We start from the raw sequence: 23522 nt of genomic DNA on the forward strand, positions 1-23522 counted from the left end.
GACAACAATTGGCTTAGCCTTTCTAGTGGACAACGAATAGGGACCAAGGGTTGATCCTACAATAGCTTTTCTCCAGAGGCCAGCTAACTTCATAATATACCATATTTTTTATATCTGCTAACTTTTGTATATATATTTTCCCACTTTGACCAGTCTTCAGGCATGAAAATGACCAATTATTTGTTATTTAACGAGGACCTGTCACCACTTCTGATATGTGTGTTTTAGAAAGCAGTTTTCTAGGCTAAAGGTATTGATGATGTGTTCTCAGGATAGGTCATTTGCATCAAATTGGTAGAGTCTGACACTCGGCACCTCCATCGGTCACCTGTTACCTGCCAGTGCTGGAATTAACACTGAGAACAGAGCCAGAAGCACATGCCATTCAAAATGTAGTGGCCGTACCGGACTACTGTAGCCCATCTCTCAATCAAGTGGAAACCCCTGTAGGGCTAATGTATTAAAAATGTCCCTGACCATTTATGATGTAAACATGGAAATGCTAACGCTGGCTATGTACTGTAAATCACATTTTTATCGGGCAGTATGCAGCCAATTAATCATCCATGGGATCATTCGTAGGAACTGTACTACTAGCCAAATGCCAGACGAAACTGGTCAGTTGGCACAAAGTGGCAAGTGATGGACTGAATTTGCCCCAATTATAACATACACTTGCATTCTAAAAAAAATACAACCTAATGCCTTATTCATATGTCAGTGTTTTGGTCAGTGATTTCCATCAGTTATTGTGAGTCATAGCCAGGATTGGAGCCTCCACAGACATAAGGTATAAGGGAAAGATCTGCTCCTGTTCTGTGTTTAGAGCCTGCACCTGGTTTTGACTCAAAATCACTGATGGAAATCACTGACCGAAACTGACTGTGTGAATAAGGCATAAGAGATAAGATTTTGGTCAGTCTGCCATCAGCCATTGCGAACAAATCAACCTGGTATGTGTTCGGGCAACTTTAGGGTATGTTCACATGGCATCTTTTGCCCCTGGAATTTTGGTATGATGTTCTGCTCCAAAATTCTGGTGGAGGTCCTCATGGTATCCACCTCCTATTGTTTTCAGTGGGATGTCACTCTGCTGTTCACGTGGCCGGTGGTTTAAGGCTGCATGCATACCAAGAAAGGACATGTCTTTTCTTGGCGCCGTGTCAGGATGGATGCCACTGGAAGCCATGGTGGCAGGACCATTCGTGGTTTAGCTCCATTCAGTGGGACTAAACCGTGGTCGAGTATATAGCTTTCAAGGTGCGGCAGGTGTGAACGTGGCCCAAGACTTTCCTAGCAAGCGGTACTTTTGTTGGCTAATTCAGAGAAATGATATATGCTAGATTTCCCTTTATCAGCATCTGAGCCCTGAAAGCTTGCAAATGTAAATTTTCGCTAATAAAGGTACTTTTTTTTTTGACACAAGGTATTTTATGTCACATAGATATACCCTCTGTAGATTGCAGCCTGTAAAAGGTGATTGTATAATTCACTTTGCTGTATGTAAATGTTAACTGGATTTTAGAGGGAAGCCCCTTCCTGTAATTACAGTGAGTTGCACCACAGATTTGCATCTGCTTGTCTTCCCCAAGGCCATATCGAAAAAGCACTGGCAATATGTTCTAATGCTTTGTGGGAAACTTCAATAGGCTCATTGCAGCTTTGTGAAGCCTTTCCCATGGCTGTGATGGACATTGCCAGAGCCAGACAAGGCTGCCAGAATTGTCACTTCAGTGGTGCTCCTGGGAGTTGTCTGGAATGTGATACAATAGATGCTAAGGTAAGTGTTCGCAGTGTTACTGTAACTGATTGCTCCCAAACCTTGGACCAGATACAGTGTCCACATTGCAGGTCTACATCACAGCAGTTATGTATCGACAGTATACGGAGTAAGTCCTTTCTGGCAGATGGTTTTCAGCTTGCTGTATGCACAGGGATTGTAAATCACTAAGGTTGTGTGGGTATGTTACGTAAGTAGTCAACTGAGATGTAAAGCAAACAGAAGGGGCACGTTTGGAAGCTGGCATCAAGCCGGGAACATCCGCAGCTTAACTTGATAGAGGTTGCTAACCTGAAGCAAGAACATCAACTCTAAAATGTTAGATATGAGTCGTCTTGACTGTTCTTTTATTTAAAGGGGATGTCTGGTTTAGACTACCCATTTTTAAAGGGGTTTTCCTGCAGTTCGATATTGAATAGGTCATCATTATCTGTGCAATGATCAGGAACCAACTTGCATAGGAACATTCATTTGACTGAATATCACCTCATGTAAAAGTACCTTATGTCAGATTTCCCGATACAGTATGTGAGGTGTTTTCCGGGAGTTTGACAGTGATGATCCTTAGATCTTAGGATAGGTTATTGAAATCTGATTGGTTGGGGGTCTGATTCCATGCACCCCACCAGTCAGGTGCTTAAATAGGCCACACGCTCTGGAGAGCACAGTGGTCTCCTCAAAGCATACCGAGCACAATGCCATACATTTGTAGAGAGGCTGTGCTTAGTATTGCAGCCCAGGCCGATTCACCTGAATGGGACTGAGCTGCAGATAGTTCTTGTGACCAACGAACGTGATGTCACATGACCTAGGAAGAGGCTGTGGCCTCTCCAAACAGCTGATCAGCAGGGGTGCTGGAAGTTGGACCCTCACCAATCAGATATCGAAGACCAATCCAAGATCTGAGGATCATCATTGTCAAACTCCTGGAAAACCTCTTCAAATACTGTATGGTAACTTCTGACATAAAGCCCTTTTACATGAATCGATAATCGGGCAAATGAATGTTCCTCTGCAAGTTGGTTCCTGAGCGTTGCTCAGACTAATGAGCAAACTCGACCATCTTTTATGCAAGCATAAAAATACCTCATTTTTTGTCCTATGAGACATACTTTTTCCCCCTCAAAGTGTGTGTGTGTGTGTGGGGGGGGGGGGGGGTGTAGAGCAGTAGCTTGATCTCTGGAGCAGCGGCCGGACCAGGAGAAGTAAGTTGATTTATTGTTTAAGTCTGATCTGAAGTCTAAAGAGGGGTCTTATTAACGTGTCAGTCTGATCTAAGATCTAAATGGGGGTGTTGCCATTGGAGATCCGATCTTAGTGTCTGACTAGGGGTCTTAATAAAATTATGGTCTGATCTGAGGTCGGAGTGGGGTCTTAACATTGGGAGTCCGATCTGAGGTCTAATTTGGGTCTGATTAATATTGGGGGTCTGATTGGGCATATGAGGTCTGATGAAAAATATTTTTGTTATTATTTTCCTCTACTAAAACCTAGGTGCCTCTTATAGGGAAAAAATACGGTATTTGTTTGTTGTCAGAATCTCCCTGTGTAAACATGATATACTGGCGACAGATGCAAACTGAATGGGCATGAATGATCGTATTAACGATTGTTTGTCCCCCCAGAGTAAGGTAATGTACTGAATGAGTGCCATTGAACATGATACATCATTGATTGACACTTGTTTATTGGCAGATAATCAGCCCCTGTAAAAGGACCTTTAGTGAAGGGGATCCCCTGTTCCGGACCATTGCTAGGAAAGGAGGGCCTAGAAGATACATCTGTGCCTTATACAGACAAAACATTCATTTCTGTAGTTCAAGGGCTTTATTAGACCTGCAGATTGTCGGGAAGATCATCACTAACGAGTGCTGGTGGGAACTCTTGTTAGTGATGATCTGCCTGTGTAAAGGTGCTGCCGATTACCCGATGAATCATTGTTTGTGCTGTCTAGTCACGCTCTGCTGCCGGCAAACAATGATTCAGTATGGGGACAAGCTATGACATTAGCGATCGCTCCTTTCCATACTGTGGAGGAGATCACTGCATGTAATAGCAGCGCTCTCCTTCACTGACGAGAAGGCGATTGCCGGCAAGGAAAGCTTCCTACCCGACAAACAAAATTCTGATCTGCAGGTCTAAGTCTGATTTTCCCCTATGGTGGTGCTACAGGAGAAGTGAACACTTGGATTGGAACAAATGATTGTGCTTGATTAAAATTCAACATGACCGACTGGATTCCCCCCAGTGCCAGTGGATAAGATTGTCTAATCTTGAGTTGAGACCTGGAAGATTTGTTGTGGATTCCACATTGAAAATCTTCTAAAAAGGACCCCATTCACATGGCACAGCTTTTTCTACTGCTGGAGGTTTGCTGCAGATGTTTGCCTCTGTACCATGCAGTAAATTAAGGTCTCATTTATTTATATGCACTAAACGGTTGTGTCTGCGACGCTGAGGAAGTAGATATTTCAGACTGAAATCAGAGATCAAATCTTTAAAAGATCTGTGGGAAAGCCTCAGGCTTCGGGCGGCATAATTGCCTCACTCCATATATTACTGCTCTTCTCTTTAGGTGTGGCCATACAGTTAAAGGGACACTTCCATCACAAAGGGTTTTTTGTTTTAGACTTATATATATATTTATAGAAACCCCTTCTTAAAAAAGGCTTTTTTTTCTTATTTCAGCAGTACTATATCATTGAAAATAATAGTATGTGCAAAATATTGTCCTTCGGTAGCAGTCAGCACAAATGATAAGACCTTGTGTATAGATAGGTAAGCATCCATTGTTAGATTACTGCTGCTGTGAGGGGAATATGCTATCTTAATGGTAATCCTCATTATTCACAGTGGGTGTAGAATTGTGGTAACAGTATGCCCGCTCTATTAATAGGCCTAGATAAAGATGCCCACAGAAGAACATTGTATTAATTAGTGTAATATTTCATGTTCTAAGTCATTCATCCCCTTCCTTTTTCAGCCACAGTGAATGGTCTGACTGAGACTGTTTGCCATGCTAAAAGTCCAAACAGGAAGTGAAAGAGCCAAGACAGGAAGTGGAATACATGGAATACAGTCACAGATCGGCTGTTAATACTGTAGTTGAAAAATGTGATGGAAGTGTCCCTTTAAGGGCTTACTCTAAACTATAACTGTACCTTAGGCCCATGTTCCCTTACATACACAGCAGTGTACCTATATGGGCTGCAGAAGTACTAGTCTACCAAACCCTGGTGCCTGAGGGGGCCGAAAGACTCCTCCACCACATAAGACGTACAGGTATGATATATGGCACATCCTTTACCAAAGCTGTGGAGTCGCTTTTCAATATCATTTTACAGTTTACTCTATATATGACCAGTTCTGTGGACGGTACCGGTGTTGTATGTTGTGTGCAGCCTTGATGTAGGAAGGAGCCCATGACAAAAGTGGGCCAAGCTGGGGAAGTAAGAGTATGGCCCCCTGCACACGAACGTGTGCACCCCGTGGTCGTGCTGCGGCCCACAAAATGCGGGCCGCAATGCACGAACACAGTCCATGGGGCAGCCGCAGCGGATCGCGGACCCATTCACTTTAATGAGTCTGCGATCCGGCCGTTCCGCAAAAAGCTACGACATGTTCTATCTTTTTGTGGAACGGAAGTGCGTGACGAAACCCCACAGAAGCACTTCGTAGTGCTTCCGTAGGGTTCCGTTCCGCACCATTCCACATCTCTGGATTTGCGGACCCATTCAAGTGAATGGGTCCGCATCCGTGATGCGGAATGCCCACGGAACAGCACCCGTGTATTGCGGATCTGCAAATGCGGTCCGCAATATGGCAACGGGAAGCACACGTTCGTGTGCAGGGGGCCTTTGCTTGTACTAAGTATCCTTCATTGTAAGGCCTCATGCACCACGATTGTATTTTTCATCTGCGTTTTCTGTCAGTGACACACTGACCCGTTCCTTTCTGTGGGTCCGTGTTTTGTTTGGATCCGTGCGTCCATTCCGCACATTATAGAACGTGTCCTATTCTTCTGGTCCGCACATTTCTATGGCGCAGTGCACACAGATGGTGTCGGTATTGTGCGGACCCTTGATTTTTCAGACCAAAATACGGACACAGGCGTGTGCTTGAAGCCTAAAGCAGAAGAAATCATTAATGGGGAGGCTCTCCTGTCATTCAGTTTGCATTCCTGTGTCAGTCTGGTAGCAGAGGAGTTAAAGAATTTCTTCAGACGCTGCGGGTTTTCACACACCTCATGCTGTCACACTCTGCTACGCAGCTAATTATTCCTTCAGCGGCTGCCAGCAACGGTGTAATGGGGGATACAAAGGGTCCGTCCTTAGGAGAGGTGGTTCCCATCTGACTATTATGGTGGGTCCTGTGGTGATATCTAGATCCAGGTTGAGCGCTTTGTAGTAAACTAACCACCAGGTGGCACTGTTATATTGTCAGTAGTGCAGTTTTATCGTCATGTACAGTAGTGTGATGTCATGGCTGGATGCCGGTGATGATATTGGTTGTCGTGCAGCCCCCCAGACACACACGATATTCGCTTTATTATAACTTTGCGTTTTAACGTAAGCATTTTTCCTGCGCTTCATTACATGCTTACCTATTTGTCAAAAACCCTTTTTATCATTCAGTCCTTGACCTTTACCTCCATTTTCCTCCTTACTAAACATGCTCGTCTGTTGACTGGGAGAATCACTTTGCCACTTAGTGTCATGCAGCAGCTGTCACCTGCTGTGAGGAGCGCCCTTCCCTGCCCGGATGTGGGGTCATACATAATTTAGCGCCTTGTCTCTCCTCTCCAGGCTAGCAATCATTGTGCTTATGGCTTTAGGAAAGAGGCAGATGTGACTTTCCAGACCATTAACCCTGTAACGTACCTTGTAAAACACTTGTTCTTATCATCTCAAAATGGCCGCCATGCTTCAGGTGACAGCAGTTATTACTTTTATGCTCCTGTATTTATGATTATATTTCACGGGCACAGCGAGAGGTAATGAGGGACCTTGCGCATGCAAGTTTACAACGTAATAATCTCTCCATATAAATTTATGGCGATGACCGACGGCCGGACGGCACGGAACAGATGAAGTAAACAGTGTGAAAGAAAGTGATTAGATCTTCACTGGAGTCATTTACAAAATGCTCAGGACATGTTGTACGGATATATTACTAATAACCTTCGGTCCTGCGGATCTGGTGTTTTGCACTGCAACCATTGCATGAACTGAAATTAAAACTTTCCATCATCCTCCAGCGCTGCAATACATGCGTCTAGTGATGAGCGAAACGATTCGTCTCATCAAGCACAGTTCTACATCTCCGAGAGGGTGTCCCCGAGGCTGAGGACGCTCCCCCTGCCGCTTGATTGATATGGTCGGACATCTTAGCTTGGCCATGATAATCGTGTGTCTGCTGCGCAAGCGCAGAGACTTTGCTTCCCCTTCTGGAGCAGCGACTTTTCATGCTCCACTACTCAGAATTGCAGCGACTCTGCTTCCGCTACTTAATGTTCTGCTACTTTTCTGGGTAGCGGTACATGAACAGTTGCTGCTCCGGAAACGGATGCAAAGTCTCTGCACTTTCGCTGCAGGCACATGATTGCGATGGCCAAGGCTACATGGAGCAGCGCCATAAGCTCAAGCTTGTCAATGCTGACCGAGATGTCTGGCCTTGTCAATCGAGCGGCAGGGGGAAAGTCCTCAGGCTCCCAGATGTAAAACTCTGGTTAATGAGACAAATCGATTTTTACAAATCAATTCGCTCATCTCTGCATATGTCTTATCAAAGGAGCACATAGCTTAGAGGTAGCGTTTGGGGCCCTTGGAACGAAGGGTCCATTGTGGAGTTTTCATCTGTAGTGTGAACTTTAAATAGGACCTGGCATCCCTCCTGACATGTCTGATTAAGTGAATAATTGTATTCTCCATAATATAACTATGTTCTTCTATGATTCCTACTAGTTATCATTGATTGAAGTTCATTTACCAGAAGAGTATCTGTCCGTTCATAGGGACCTTTGGCGGATAAGTTGTCATAGGACAAGCCCTTTAATAAAGTTTCAGCATACTACTGTGGCGGACTTTTTACTGAGACTGGTGTATGAACCTGAATAGATCTTGACAGACGAGGACAACTCAAAGAACTTCTATTTGCAGATCCTTTAATGACATGCTCGTAGAGAAGAAGGGACAGACCAGGTGTCGCTCTTCCAATGAAGTGGGTTGATCCAGGCTACCTTTACTTTGAGATTAGATTTGACATGTGTCATGTCTAATGTATTATGTTGCTATGTACGTCTGCAGCATGAGAAGTTGGTGTGTAACCTCCCTGCAGGCTGCTATCTGGTCCGACCTGATTGCTCGGCTCGGGTTGACTTTTCAGTGATTACACAAGGTGAGGTCTGTGTGTATATGTCACAGGTATGCTTTGATGCACCAAAAACTATTTCTTGCTTTAGGAGATTTGTGCTCCCAGCCAAATTCCAGTTATGAAAAGTGTCGGCTCAGTGTTTCATATGTCACAAAGAATTGGGCAAGATGAAGCTCGATAGGAAGGGACACATGGCACAAAGAACTGGATACCTTGCAGAACTTCCCCTTCCCTTTTACTACATGGTTGCACAATGCTTACCATTAATGGTCCTAGCAATGGGTAATCGTCATGTCTGCAGCACTAAATCAAGTCCATATGTTTAGCAATTTTTCTAGATTGTTTATAGCAGAAATATCAAAGCTTGTTTAAGGGAGGGGAAGATTTCCATCTGTGATCAGTTAAAGGGTCATTCACTTATGGTTAGAGGACCTCATCTTTAATCTTACTCGAGTATGATGTCTCCAGAGTGTATTATGTGACGAGAGGTAATAATTAGATCATACGTAACAACAGAGAGTATTACAGGAGGAGGTAAAGATCTGCTAATCATCTATGCAAATATGTTTTAAAACCTGATCTATATGGGAAAAGGACGGGCAGGGCCATGATCTCAGAAGTAGAGTCAAAACCAGAGACTGGGTTAGACAGAGGGCAACAGTGTCATGCCTTAGATATTGGAATTAAATTAAAATGTGTATGGCCATGTCAGTGAAATGATAAGTTACCAAATGATCACCATCAACCTATTTCTAGCTGATATGTATGGTCACCTATGCCACTTTTATGGGACTTGTAATTGGGGTACAGTGCATATCCCTTTTGATGTACTTACTTCATGTAGCCGGTCCTATCAGAGATCAGTTTCAGGAGAGGAAATGACGTGAGAGCAACTGGGCACCCTGGCACCATTCATTGGGGCTGTTCAGAATTATTGATGGGGTCATTCTGGCACTATTTATGGGATATGGGGTAAGTCCTGCAGATTTCAAGGGGGAAGCTTGGCAGGTTGCGTGGGGTTAGCCTGGCCATTTTCATGGGGGCATTTATTGGGTTTTCATGAAAGCAGTAGTGTTCAATTCATGGAGGCAGACATTCTGCGACTACAGCTAACCAAGCTCTGCTGCCTGTGAGGGATTACAGTTATGAGGGATTGCAGACACCCATCACAATTAGCCACCTTCTGGCCAGACATGCCTCTTAAGACCTGTCCCCCGCAGTGGAAACTGCAGCCATAATTGCCAGATTACAGTTGGTAGCCATAGATTCTACAGAGAGTGCAACATAGCATACCAAAAGTGTCATTATTTGTCACTTTGCCAGACTACATACCAGACATCATTTAGGAAAAGGATTTACACTATGTACAGATTATTGCTGGATGTACAACAACTCCTATTCTGCAAGTAAGAAGAGATCTTCTACCTCTGGTCTGGTTTCCTGACTCCTACCACACCATACGCTGGCCATTTTATCACTACACCTCCTGCCAGACATTCAAACAACCACTAACACCAAGGGCACCCTAAACTATCATCAGACAGGAGCACCAACAACAAGGAGCGCCCCCAGGGAAAGGATGTACCCTCCTCTTACTGCATTGGCTCGGGAGCAACAGCCTGAGGGAAATCCCTGTGACACATCCTATAGTCAGAGCCACTACCACTCTCATTCGCCTCTCCGGCTCCTCAAGGGCTTACTCTAGATGTCTTGTGCCGTTGTAACACTTATCACACATGAACTGTTGCTCGAAGACTGTCATGTTCTCACAGCCTGTGTGCAAAGGCTCATTTACACCATCCGAGGAGCAGCTGATTGTCTGGAAGGAAGCGCTGTCCGCACCTCCAATCATTTCACCGGATGAACGAGTGTTTTGCTCGTTCCTCCGGTGATCTGCGGCACCTTTAGTTGGGCAGATTATCGGGAACAAGCGTTTGTAGGAACGATAAAAGGCTTGTGTAAATCCATCTTAAATCACAAGCTGCATCTCGGCTCACGTTAATTATACTTATGTCTCCTTTCTGTTTCACGTCTTCTTGGTGTTTTTTTTCACGTACTGCAAATTGCCCTGATATAAAGAGGAATCATTTACAGATCTGCAGAGGAAAGCGTAGCATTAGAGATTCTCCAGTTCAACAGCTCATCTCAGATTCTCCATGCCTGACCTGCGTTCCTGCCATCTGACTATAGGTCACCACTGACAGTAGTCTATAGTCTGTAAGGGGATATATTATCTTTTGGTGCATTGGGTTGTTTTAATGTTTGTCCAGGGTTTACATTTACTTTCTGCTTTGTATTAGCAATAGTTGTACTCGTGGTCACCAGAATGTATCCAAAATGGAGGAATTTGTATGCTCCTAATGAACATTTTCAGTTCAGAATTAGGAAAAAAAAAGAGTGTGCTCTTTTCCAGAAATAGGGCCACTCTCGTCCCTGGCTTTGTCTGGTATTGTAGCTTCACTTAATGAGGATAAACTGAAGTACCAGACACAACCCATGGACAAGGGTGGCATTGTTCCTGGGAAAAGACAGACTTGAGGAGTAGCATAGAGGCTGTCACTTTTCGATATTGAGCTTTGTTCAGTTCACGTGTTCTGCATATACAGTGGGTGTCTTTCCCATTGTGAAAGCTGTGGAGCAGGAAGGTGCTGTGAATATACCGCAAGATGGTTGCTTTCAAAAGGCCAAAAGGTTCTGTAAAATCTAATTATCTGCCGCACGCCAGAAAAGACCATGGGCATGATGTGCTGGACAACTTCTAATATCGCTTTTCTTTCTAACCATAAGTACAAGACCTTAATGTATTTTCTCCTGAACGTTTTATTGCTGTAATATAGTGTGTAAGTGATAGGAGGACATTTACTAATCTCTCTTAGCTCTAGGATAAGATATAGAGACATTGAATGGAATTGGCTAATGTGTTTCTCCATTTGCAGGCTCAGCGTATTATGACAATGTCCGTCCTCTGGCATACCCAGAATCTGATGCTGTACTCATTTGTTTTGATATCAGCCGTCCAGAAACGTTAGACAGTGTATTAAAAAAGGTAAGTAGAATTGTGTTCTAATGTAGATCGGCCCTAATCCGAAAATGTCAGATTAATAGCTGCAATTGTGGTAGGTTCTATGTTTAGTTGACACTTAAAGGGCACAAGATCAACCCTATTAAACATTGATTCTGTTTGGTAGGGTTGACTGTGCTGATTAAAATGATACCCGTCTTGTAGAAATCGGTTGTGGCGTTCCTAAGAAAAAATACTCTGATTCTTCATGAAAATGACGGCATCAGTGCCCTGAGAGGTGTGGCCAGCACAGGAAATCTGAGGTGCTAGCCCCCGCCCCACTGTGCGTTTAAGCCCTCATTTGCATAACAGAAAGTCTTCTTTCTTTGGAAAGCTGCAACCAATTTTCACCATTCTAATCAGCAGGACCAACCCTACCAGGCAGTATGCATTAATCCTGCTGACAACAGTTGTTCAGGGTTAGAGGAATATGACTGCTTTTATCCAGAAACATCAGCACACCTGTCCATTATTTTGCATTGATATAAAAAGGGCTGAGCTGCAGAACCACACACAACCTATGGGCAGTTGTTGCAGTGTTTTTGGAAGAAAGAAGATATGTTTTTCAAATCCAGCGCAACCATCAGGTCCACCTCACCTCATAATGTCACTGGAGCAAAGTAGTCCTGCTCAGTTTAAGGGTCCATTCACACGTCTATAGTGTATTGCGGATCTGCAATACACCCGGCCGGCACCCCCATAGAACTGCCTATTCTTGTCTGCAATTGCGGACAAGAATAGGACATGTTCTATTTTTTTCAGGAGCCGCGGACCGGAATTTCGGGGCTGCGCTCCGGAAATGCGGATGTGGACAGCACACTGTGTGCTGTCCGCATCCATTTTTGCCCCATAGAAAATGAATGAGTCCGCAACCGTTCCAGATAATTGCGGAACGGGTGCGGACACGTTCTATGGACGTGTGAATGAACCCTTAAACCACCTGTGTGGATATGACCATACTGTGCTGTCGATGACTTCAATAGCAGCCAGGAGGACCTGCAATGAGAAGGGTAGTTCCACTATCAGGTCCACCTCACCTCATAATGTCACAGGAGCAAAATAGTCCTGCTCAGTTGTAAACCACCTGTGTGGATATGACCATCCTGAGCTATCGATTACCTCAATAGCAGCCAGGAGGACCTGCTATGAGAAGGGTAGTTCCACCATCAGGTTTACCTCGCCTCATAACATCACTGGAGTGAAGTAGTCCTGCTCAGTTTTAAACCACCTGTGTGGATATGAACATACTGAGCTGTCGATAACCTCAATAGCAGCCAGGAGGACCTGCTATGAGAAGGGTAGTTCCACCATCAGGTTTACCTCACCTCATAACATCACTGGAGTGAAGTAGTCCTGCTCAGTTTTAAAACACCTGTGTGGATATGACCATACTGAGCTGTCGATGACTTCAATAGCAGCCAGGAGGACCTGCTATGAGAAGGGTAGTTCCACCATCAGGTTTACCCGACCTCATAACATCACTGGAGTGAAGTAGTCCTGCTCCATTTTAAACTACCTGTGTGGATATGGCCATACTCAGCTGTTAATTACCTCAATAGCAGCCAGGATGACCTGCTATGAGAAGAGTAGGTCCACTATTAGGTCCACCTCACCTTAGAGTTTTAGAACTTTAATAAAAGGCATGGTGACAAGAACAAGCACATCAATAATAATAATAACGATTACAAGTGCCGCTACACATAGGAGTTGCGATTAGACAATGTATGATTGTGAAGAGGGGCATCGGGATAATTGTTTTTTGTCTGTTGCATGACGGTATATTATTATAGCTCATTTGCAGTACTTTACAATCCAGTTGCCATGGAAAACAAATGACCACTTATCTTTGGACAGAATTTTGATGTTATTTTCCTCTATTTGAATGTATTTCCTTTCCACTGAGATGTCTAAATTGTCTGCAGTTGCAGAGATCTGGCAATTGGTTGGATCATTATCATTCATGTTGAAAAATGCACTAAGATGATGGCTGCAGAGATTGATCAATGTAAATGTACAATCCTTGCCTGGCTGCACTACTACTCCTCACAACCACTCACTACTACTTACAAATCATGCTATATGTCACTGGTTTCATTCAATCCATATGAAGAGATGTTTATGGGAGCAAACATTTTTTTTTAATCTCATGACTATAAAAATGGACATCAGACTCTTATACCATAGCTATTGGTTGTCCCTGTGGTAGCAGTATTATATTAGAGGATTGTGACGTTTGCTCTTTTCTGATATAATATTTAGCATACCTCCAAAGGGTAAAATTGCACTTCAATGTGTTGGGTACCAAGATGTTTTTGAACCTTATGCCGTAGTTTTATGTAGTCTCATCATTGTTTTTAATGTAAGAAATCCAAAAACTCAAGAGCTGCTAGGTGTCAATATTATCAGAGGAGGATGGTAGAAAGTAGGTCATGCTTTTCTTTCACTTTTTTGCCACTAGTCTTTGGTTTTATCAGTTTAAAGGGGTTCTCCAGGATTTTAATATTGATGGCCAATCATCAAGATAGGTCATCAATATGAGATTGCTAGGAGTCCAGTTCCTGGCACCCCCACTGAGATCAGCTGTATGAGGAAGCCAGGACACTCACCGGAGCACTGATGAGCGACGTGGCCTCCTTGCAGGTTACCGAACACACCGCAGTCAATTTGATAGAGGCTGTGCTTGTTATTGCAGCTCAGGCCTATTCACTTGACCGATGAACGTGATGTCACATGACCCAGGAAGAGGAATAAGTGCTCATGGAGCACCACAGCCTCTTCAGACAGCTGATTGGTGGAGGCGCCTGGAGTCGGACCTCTGATATTAATGAGCTATTCTAAAGGATAGGCTGTCAATATCAAAATCCCATAAAAACCCTTAAAGTCATAAATTGAAACATCGGGCCTATTTATGCTCCTTTCTCCATCCCATGTGCTACTCTCCTATTTTTATGGACTGAGGCTTGGAGAAAATGCCATACATACATTCACACCATCCACAGGTAAGGTAAGGGTGGTCTGAATGTGAACCATGATAGAAAATAGAAATGGATTAAAATCATACTAACAGTACCATTTCAGCACAAATTGCCTTGGGATTTTACGGTATAAAGCTATAAGGTGTCAAGGATTATGGGAACAGTTAAACCCAATCCATTGAATGTGCTCATAATACTCAATTTCACACATTTCTCAAGCAAAGCTAAAGTTCCCTAGAAGTTGCTAGGTCCACCTGCCCATCTGCAGGGAATGTTAGAAGGGAATACATTTCGTCGGGCAATTTGCTCAGTCACACACATGGGCAGCCGTCCCAGAATAGGCGGTTCATAGTCTAGACTGGCTTTTGTTTAGTGCGCTACAGGATGTTCTTTGCTGGCCACAGATCGGGGTGCATAGAGTCCCTTGGGTTCATTTGTGAGGGTGTTCCATAGAGTGTTTTTATGCATTTATTATCAAGTTGAGGGGAATGTTAATTACTATCCTCTGAACATTAGTCGTTGATGCCATTTAACCTACAGTCATGTGAAAAAATTAGGACACCCTTTGAAAGCATGTGGTTTTTTGTAACATTTTTAATAAAAGGTTATTTCATCTCCGTTTCAACAATACAGAGAGATTAAAGTAATCCGACTAAACAAAGAAAACTGAAGAAAAGTCTTTTCAAGATCTTCTGTAAATGTCATTCTACAAAAATGCCTATTCTAACTGAGGAAAAAGATAGGACACCCTTGCCCCTAATAGCGAGTGTTACCTCCTTTGGCTGAAATAACTGCAGTGAGACGGTTCTTGTAGCCATCTACCAGTCTTCGACATCGGTCTGAGGAAATTTTACCCCACTCCTCAATGCAGAACTTTTTCAGCTGTGAGATGTTTGAGGGGTTTCTTGCACGTACAGCCCTTTTCAAGTCACCCCACAGCATCTCAATGGGATTCAAATCTGGACTTTGACTTGGCCATTCCAGGACTCTCCATTTCTTCTTTTTCAGCCAATCTTTGGTTGATTTACTAGTATGTTTTGGGTCATTGTCATGTTGCATGGTCCAGTTCCGCTTCAGCTTTAATTTTCTAACTGATGGTCTCACATGTTCTTCAAGCACCTTCTGATACACAGTAGAATTCATCGTGGATTCTATGATGGTGAGCTGACCAGGTCCTGCTGCAGCAAAGCAGCCCCAAACCATGACACTTCCACCTCCATGCTTCACAGTTGGTATGAGGTTCTTTTCTTGGAATGCTGTGTTTGGTTTACGCCAAACATGTCCTCTGCTGTTGTGTCCAAATAATTCAATTTTGGACTCATCTGTCCAAAGAACATTATTCCAGAAGTCCTGGTCTTTGTCAACTTTATCTCTGGCAAATGTCAGTCTGGCCTCGATGTTTCTCTTGGAAAGCAAAGGTTTCCTCCTTGCACACCTCCCATGCAAGTTAAACTTGTACAGTCTCTTTCTGATTGTAGAGGCATGTACTTCTACATCAACAGTAGCCAGAGCCTGCTGTAGTTCTCGAGATGACACTTTAGGGTTTTTGGAGACCTCTTTTAGCATCTTGCGGTCTGCTCTTGGGGTGAACTTGCTGGGGCGACCAGTCCTGGGCATGTTGGCAGTTGTTTTGAAAGCCCTCCACTTGTAGACTATCTTCCGGACAGTGGAATGGCTGATTTCAAAATCTTTTGAGATCTTTTTAAATCCCTTCCCAGACTCATAGGCTGCTACAATCTTTTTTCTGAAGTCCTCTGACAGCTCTTTTGCTCTCACCATGGTGCTCACTCTCACTTCAACAGTCAGGAGCACACCAAACTAAATGTCTGAGGTTTAAATAGGGCAAGCCTCATTCAACATGCAGAGTAACGATCTACTAATTATGTGCACCTGGTGTGATATACCTGTGTGAGATCTGAGCCAATTTAAGAGGGAATACATGTGAGGGTGTCCTATCTTTTTCCTCAGTTAGAATAGGCATTTTTGTAGAATGACATTTACAGAAGATCTGGAAAAGACTTTTCTTCAGTTTTCTTTGTTTAGTCGGATTACTTTAATCTCTCTGTATTGTTGAAACGGAGATGAAATAACCTTTTATTAAAAATGTTACAAAAAACCACATGCTTTCAAAGGGTGTCCTAATTTTTTCACATGACTGTATATTCTGTCGCTTTTGCATTTAGTATACATATACCGGTAGTAGGTCCTCTGGCTATCTATATATTGTGGTCTGTCTACTTGACTGTTTTGATTACCAGAAACCAAAGCTTCCCGACTTCTCACTTCCCCGGTACACCCTAGATGGCCCATGCAGTAAGGAACTATTACAATTTACCTGCTGTGATGGTCATTTGTTATCAATCCAGGCAAACATTGATCTGTTAGATCAGGCCATTCTTAGGTGCTCCAGACCAGTGGCCTCCAACCTGTGGCTCTCCAGCTGTTACAAAACTACAACTCTCAGCATCCCTTTGAAACAGCTGGGGAGCCACAAGTTGGAGACCACTAGTTTGGAGTAGATCATTTTTTTCTGGATCCGCGGAAAGAATGTCATGTCTCACACATTTTTTGCTACAGAAATAGCGGTGGATTTCATGCTGTCCATTGCAAAGGGTGAAATATTTAGTGAAGATCCAAAGTGTAAATTTCAAATCCACACCACAGATCTGTTTTTTTTGTAGCCTTGTGGATGGGATATCTTAAAATGTCATCCACTTTGCCGGTTCTGTACAATGCTGTGAATGTGCTTCACGAAAATCTGCATTGGTAAATCTGCAGCCTATCTGCCACATGTGAGCCCACCCTTACTGGTACTTCTTTAAGTGTTTGATTTATTTCTGACAATTTATGGTAATCAGACTTTAGTAATTGACAATTAAGCTCCAGGGCAGTCAAATATGTCTTACAAGGAAATGTGTCTAGTTGACATGTCTGTGAAGAGAAAATTAGCTCTTGCTTTTTTATAGGGAACCTGTCACCATGAAAGTCCAGCGTAATTTGCAGGCAGCATGTTACTGGGCAGGAGGAACTGCAGACTGAGATCCTGAATCTTCTCCCACAAAACTATAGAACTTGCATTTCCTTTAATTAAAATCCTTCAGATTCTGGTCTCTGAAGTCAATGAAGAGGTCCTATCAGTGATTGACACCCGTTCCTCTGACTGTGCATAGCTGTCAATCACTGATAGGACCGCCTCCTTGACTTCAAAGCCCAGAATGAGCAGGAATGTAAATAATTGAAATGCACGTTTTACTGAATCTTTTCCCATAAAATTATATATCAGTCTGCTCAGCTCCTCCTGCTCTATAACAAGCTGCCTGCAACTGAAACACCATGTTCAATGGGACAGGATATACTTTACACTGTGGGTCCGTCAGTGGTGTGCTTTGTATTTGGAGGACCCCATAAAAAATGTGACTTTTTTTTTTTATTGCGCCCATTCTTGGCTGTTATATAACATTTGTCTGGAGAGTAACTTTCCACCTTCCTGTCCTTCATCCATGTTTTTCACAAGCAAATAGTAAATTGTTGCTTAGAAATTGGGTAAGTAAGCAGCAGTACAGATGCATATAGATAAGTCTCTCTGAATGTACTCAAGAAAAAGCTGCCTTCTGGAGTGAAATAAATATTCATGAGTATTAATGAGAGAGTGAATATCTTAGGTACTGGGCAGGGGCATGCTTGCTGTGACATCTTACAACTGTTGGAGGTCTACAAGCTTTTCTTGAAGTACTGGAAGTAATTACTGTGTATTAGTGTCATCGGATTATTGGTTCGGAGCAGTGCGCCTCACTTCACGTAGTATTTTATGCCTGATCACCTACTGAGGCGGTATTTTGTCATATCCACATTATATTACTGTAGACACATTACGATAGAGCCAAGACAAGATAATGTCCCATCCTTTATAGAAAACCTTTTTACAGTTTCTTCTGTCAACGTGCAGCAAGCCACAAGGAAGTCGCCAGGCAGAGAGGATGGGAGTGCTGGTTGTGGCCCTGAGATGGGTAAGAGTACTCACAGTTTATAGTGGCAGTCCTCACTTTGACACTGTCCGGTTTGGGCACAGTGAATAGAGGGCGCACCGTTTCTTCTTTCTGATGGTAGTTGGGGTTCCCTCGAAGTTAGGTGGTTGGCAGGATGCAAGGCAGGAGTATGGATGCAGGGCTGGTGGATGGACAATGGAGTCCATAATCAGGCAGCAGTAAATTCATTTTTTTTTTAACCAAATAGAGCCACAAAAGGCACTGTTCCAAATGATATCAAAGTATAGTCTCCTCCCAATAGTTGTGTATAGGCAGCAACAAAATGGTAATAGTAGTGCTCCACACTCTCCTTCAAAGGACATTTTGCAGTTTCTCCCAATAACCACAGACATACTATTCTGTTCTTGTTAACCCTTTCTGCAATTCCCTGGCTGTGGGGCGCAGAATTTAAATCTGGATTGCCAGTCTGTCTCAAAGTGTGGTGGGTGCCGGAGGGCAATACATCCCTTCCACAGCAGTGAAGTCTTTCTGCCATAAATGAGCACATAACTTGAAGTCGCTATCTTGCACTGACTTTATGGTTCTGGACCTCCTAAGATGGATGGTCTCTTTCATTCAAGAGTTGCTTTTTTTGCATCTGTAGTGTCAGAGAGAAACACTTTCTTGACTGGGCCTAGTTTGCAGAAGCTTGCACATGTAGGTCTTGACTGTAGCTCTGCTCTGCTAAGGCTATACTAACTAACCAGGGGACGGACCCAGGCCATCACCCTGGTAACCTAAACAGGTCTGCCAGTTAATTAACCATATACTGTCCATACGTTGCTATTAGGTATACACAGTGCCTAAAGAAATATGTGCTTTGACAACAAATCACAACATTTAAAGGGGTTGTCCGGGTTCAGAGCTGAACCCGGACATACCCTTATTTTCACCCTGGCAGCATCCCTGAGCCTAGCATCGGGGCATCTCATGCTCCGATGCGCTCCCGTGCCCTGCGCTAGATCGCGCAGGGCACGGGCTCTTTTGTTTTCAATAACACACTGCCGGGCGTTAACTTCCGCCCGGCTGTGTGTTCGATGACGTCACCGGCTCTGAGGGGCGGGCTTTAGCTCTGCCCTAGCCGTTTTACTGGAGGACCTGGCATGTTCCTGTCAGCCCCATGGAGATCCCCAGTACGTCACCGGAACTCCTAAAAATTGCCCTGTGCAATTTAGCGCAGGGCAAAGGAGAGCATCGGAGCATGAACTGCTCCGATGCTCATGTCAGGGGGGCTGCCGGGGTGAAAATGGAGGGATGTCCGGGTTCAGCTCTGAACCCGGACAACCCCTTTAAAAAGAGGACCTATCAACAGTTTTGACATAGGCTAATTATGGTATTACCTTGTAGGGCGGCCCCCACTGATGGGTGTATATATATTTTTTCAAAACAAAGCATCCCCCCCACCCGTTCGTCCGCTGTGGTCCCCCGTTATTTTGGCGTACTGTATTGTAATGAGCTGTAACTTCGCAACGGGGCGGAGACGCAGTCTTCTGCTGTGGGCGTCTCCTTCTCACTGGCTGTGAGCGGACCACTCACAGCCAGGCATCAGTGAGGGCCGCCCTACAAGGTAATACCATAATTATCCTATGTCAAAACTGATGAAAGGTCCTCTTTAACTTAGCAACATTAAATTAACCCTTTTGGCAGTAATTATCCCTTTCCAGTCGTCTCCAGGCCACTGAGAATGTTCCAAATGGCCGGTCGTCTTATTGCTCTGCACACTGATCTACCACACGATTGCCACACATCTTTCTGAACCCTTCTGGGAGAATGGGGAGATTACTGGTTCCTCCTCCCATGTTTGATAATGTTATGGTGCTTGGAGCCCTGCATAGGTTGAAACTGACCATACAGTGGGTCTGAATCTCCCTAACCCTGTGCAATTATGTTGTACTCTGTTTGATGTCTTTTGTCAATTTTTTGTTCGTGTGTAAGTACACACCTTGCCTTCCTTCTTCAATGTGTTGCAAGATGGTAGGCACTTTCATTATTGTTGTCGTTTATAGCATTGAGCAACGTGGCACCTTTCATTCTGGTTTTTGAGGGCTGTTTTCTTCGGCTCCTGTTTGTTCTTTGTAAGGTTTTACAATGTGTGAGAGGGAAATGTATGAGCAAATGGTACTCGTGTCAGCCCGGTGAGGCTCACACTGTCATGGTGGGGAGAAGGCGTCTCTCCTAGTAACATTTTGTCTGAGGTGTGAGGGTGCACACACAGCTTCTGTCTGGAGAGGTGCAAATGAATGCTGCCTCCTCCCTGATTTACCGAGCACCTCCTGGGCCTCAGTAGAGTCTGAGAGAAAGCTGCTGCTGAAGCTTGTTAGCGGGGACCTGTGATCGAAGGGTGACAGATCTGTGACATGATACCGAGTAGACTCTTTTCATACACCACTGACATGCCAGTGATATCAATACTAGAAGATATGTCAAGTAGCTTCAGTAGAGCGCCATACTCCATTAATAATTACCAGTGGCGACTCTAGGAACAATATATAGGGGGGGCACAAAGATACCACAGTCAAAAATGGGGGGGCACAAACAAAATAAGTATATATCAATAAGATTACAAAATACGAGAGAATTGCGATATGCAGGGATACAGTTATAATAAAGCAATTTACTTACAAAAGAAGCTATTCAGTCGTCTGCAGTGCCGTCCTCTGCTTGCTTCCACGGATTCTTTCCCCTTCTTTCTGTCTCTCGTCAGTGCACAGGCGCACTGTTATGGTGGATCTGTGGAAGACACACTGTTATGGGGGCATCTGTGGATGACACATTATGCCTCTCATTAGCCCTCATTATGCCTCTCATATCAGCCCCCATATCAGCCCTTATGCCTCATTAGCCCCCATATCAGCCCTTATGCCTCATTAGCCCCCATATCAGCCCTTATGCCTCATTAGCCCCCATATCAGCCCTTATGCCTCATTAGCCCCCATATCAGCCCTTATGCCTCATTAGCCCCCATATCAGCCCTTATGCCTCATTAGCCCCCATTATGCCTCTTATTAGCCCCATTATGCCTCTTATTAGCCCCATATGCCTCCTATTAGCCCCCATATGCCTCCTATTAGCCCCCATATGCCTCCTATTAGCCCCCATATGCCTCCAATTAGCCCCCATATGCCTCCAATTAGCCCCCATATGCCTCCAATTAGCCCCCATATGCCTCCTATTAGCCCCATATGCCTCCTATTAGCCCCATATGCCTCCAATTAGACCCCATATGCCTCCAATTAGCCCCCATATGCCTCCAATTAGCCCCCATATGCCTCCTATTAGCCCCCATATGCCTCCTATTAGCCCCATATGCCTCCTATTAGCCCCCATATGCCTCCTATTAGCCCCCATATACCTCCTATTAGCCCCATATGCCTCCTATTAGCCCCATATGCCTCCTATTAGCCCCCATATGCCTCCAATTAGCCCCATATGCCTCCAATTAACCCCCATATGCCTCCTATTAGCCCCCATATGCCTCCAATTAGCCCCCATATGCCTCCAATTAGCCCCCATATGCCTCCTATTAGCCCCCATATGCCTCCTATTAGCCCCCATATGCCTCCTATTAGCCCCCATATGCCTCCTATTAGCCCCCATTTGCCTCCTATTAGCCCCCATATGCCTCCTATTAGCCCCCATATGCCTCATATTAGCCCCATATGCCTCCTATTAGCCCCATATGCCTCCTATTAGCCCCATATGCCTCCTATTAGCCCCATATGCCTCCAATTAGCCCCATATGCCTCCAATTAGCCCCCATATGCCTCCAATTAGCCCCCATATGCCTCCTATTAGCCCCCATATGCCTCATATTAGCCTCATATGCCTCCTATTAGCCCCATATGCCTCCAATTAGCCCCCATATGCCTCCAATTAGCCCCCATATGCCTCCAATTAGCCCCCATATGCCTCCAATTAGCCCCCATATGCCTCCTATTAGCCCCATATGCCTCCTATTAGCCCCATATGCCTCCAATTAGACCCCATATGCCTCCAATTAGCCCCCATATGCCTCCAATTAGCCCCCATATGCCTCCTATTAGCCCCCATATGCCTCCTATTAGCCCCATATGCCTCCTATTAGCCCCCATATGCCTCCTATTAGCCCCCATATACCTCCTATTAGCCCCATATGCCTCCTATTAGCCCCATATGCCTCCTATTAGCCCCATATGCCTCCTATTAGCCCCCATATGCCTCCAATTAACCCCCATATGCCTCCTATTAGCCCCCATATGCCTCCAATTAGCCCCCATATGCCTCCAATTAGCCCCCATATGCCTCCTATTAGCCCCCATATGCCTCCTATTAGCCCCCATATACCTCCTATTAGCCCCATATGCCTCCTATTAGCCCCATATGCCTCCTATTAGCCCCATATGCCTCCTATTAGCCCCCATATGCCTCCAATTAGCCCCATATGCCTCCAATTAACCCCCATATGCCTCCTATTAGCCCCCATATGCCTCCAATTAGCCCCCATATGCCTCCAATTAGCCCCCATATGCCTCCTATTAGCCCCCATATGCCTCCTATTAGCCCCCATATGCCTCCTATTAGCCCCCATTTGCCTCCTATTAGCCCCCATATGCCTCCTATTAGCCCCCATATGCCTCATATTAGCCCCATATGCCTCCTATTAGCCCCATATGCCTCCTATTAGCCCCCTATGCCTCCTATTAGCCCCATATGCCTCCAATTAGCCCCATATGCCTCCAATTAGCCCCCATATACTTCCAATTAGCCCCCATATGCCTCCTATTAGCCCCCATATGCCTCCTATTAGCCCCCATATGCCTCATATTAGCCTCATATGCCTCCTATTAGCCCCCATATGCCTCCTATTAGCCCCCATATGCCTCATATTAGCCCCATATGCCTCCTATTAGCCCCATATGCCTCCTATTAGCCCCATATGCCTCCTATTAGCCCCCATATGCCTCCAATTAGCCCCATATGCCTCCAATTAGCCCCCATATGCCTCCAATTAGCCCCCATATGCCTCCTATTAGCCCCCATATGCCTCCTATTAGCCCCCATATGCCTCCTATTAGCCCCATTATGCCTCATATTAGCCCCCATATGCCTCCTATTAGCCCCATATGCCTCCTATTAGCCCCATATGCCTCCTATTAGCCCCATATGCCTCCAATTAGCCCCAAATATGCCTCCAATTATCCCCCAAATATGCCACCAATTAGCCCCCATATGCCTCCAAATGCCCCCATATGCCTCCAATTAGCCCCCAAATATGCCTCCAATTAGCCCCCATATGCCTCCAAATGCCCCATATGCCTCCAATTAGCCCC

General features: G+C 44.6%; 1 protein-coding gene across 1 annotated transcript in view; it reads left to right on the forward strand.

The window, feature by feature from the left end:
* RND2 (Rho family GTPase 2) overlaps positions 1-23522 on the forward strand; it is a 97153-nt gene that overhangs the window by 52939 nt on the left and 20692 nt on the right. Inside the window, exon 3 of the mRNA XM_044297026.1 lies at positions 11089-11198. Within this exon, the coding sequence (XP_044152961.1) occupies positions 11089-11198 (110 nt within the window). The remainder of the gene's footprint in view (positions 1-11088; positions 11199-23522) is intronic.

This window comes from Bufo gargarizans, chromosome 6, assembly GCF_014858855.1.
Source record: "Bufo gargarizans isolate SCDJY-AF-19 chromosome 6, ASM1485885v1, whole genome shotgun sequence".
NCBI classification, from domain to species: domain Eukaryota; kingdom Metazoa; phylum Chordata; class Amphibia; order Anura; family Bufonidae; genus Bufo; species Bufo gargarizans.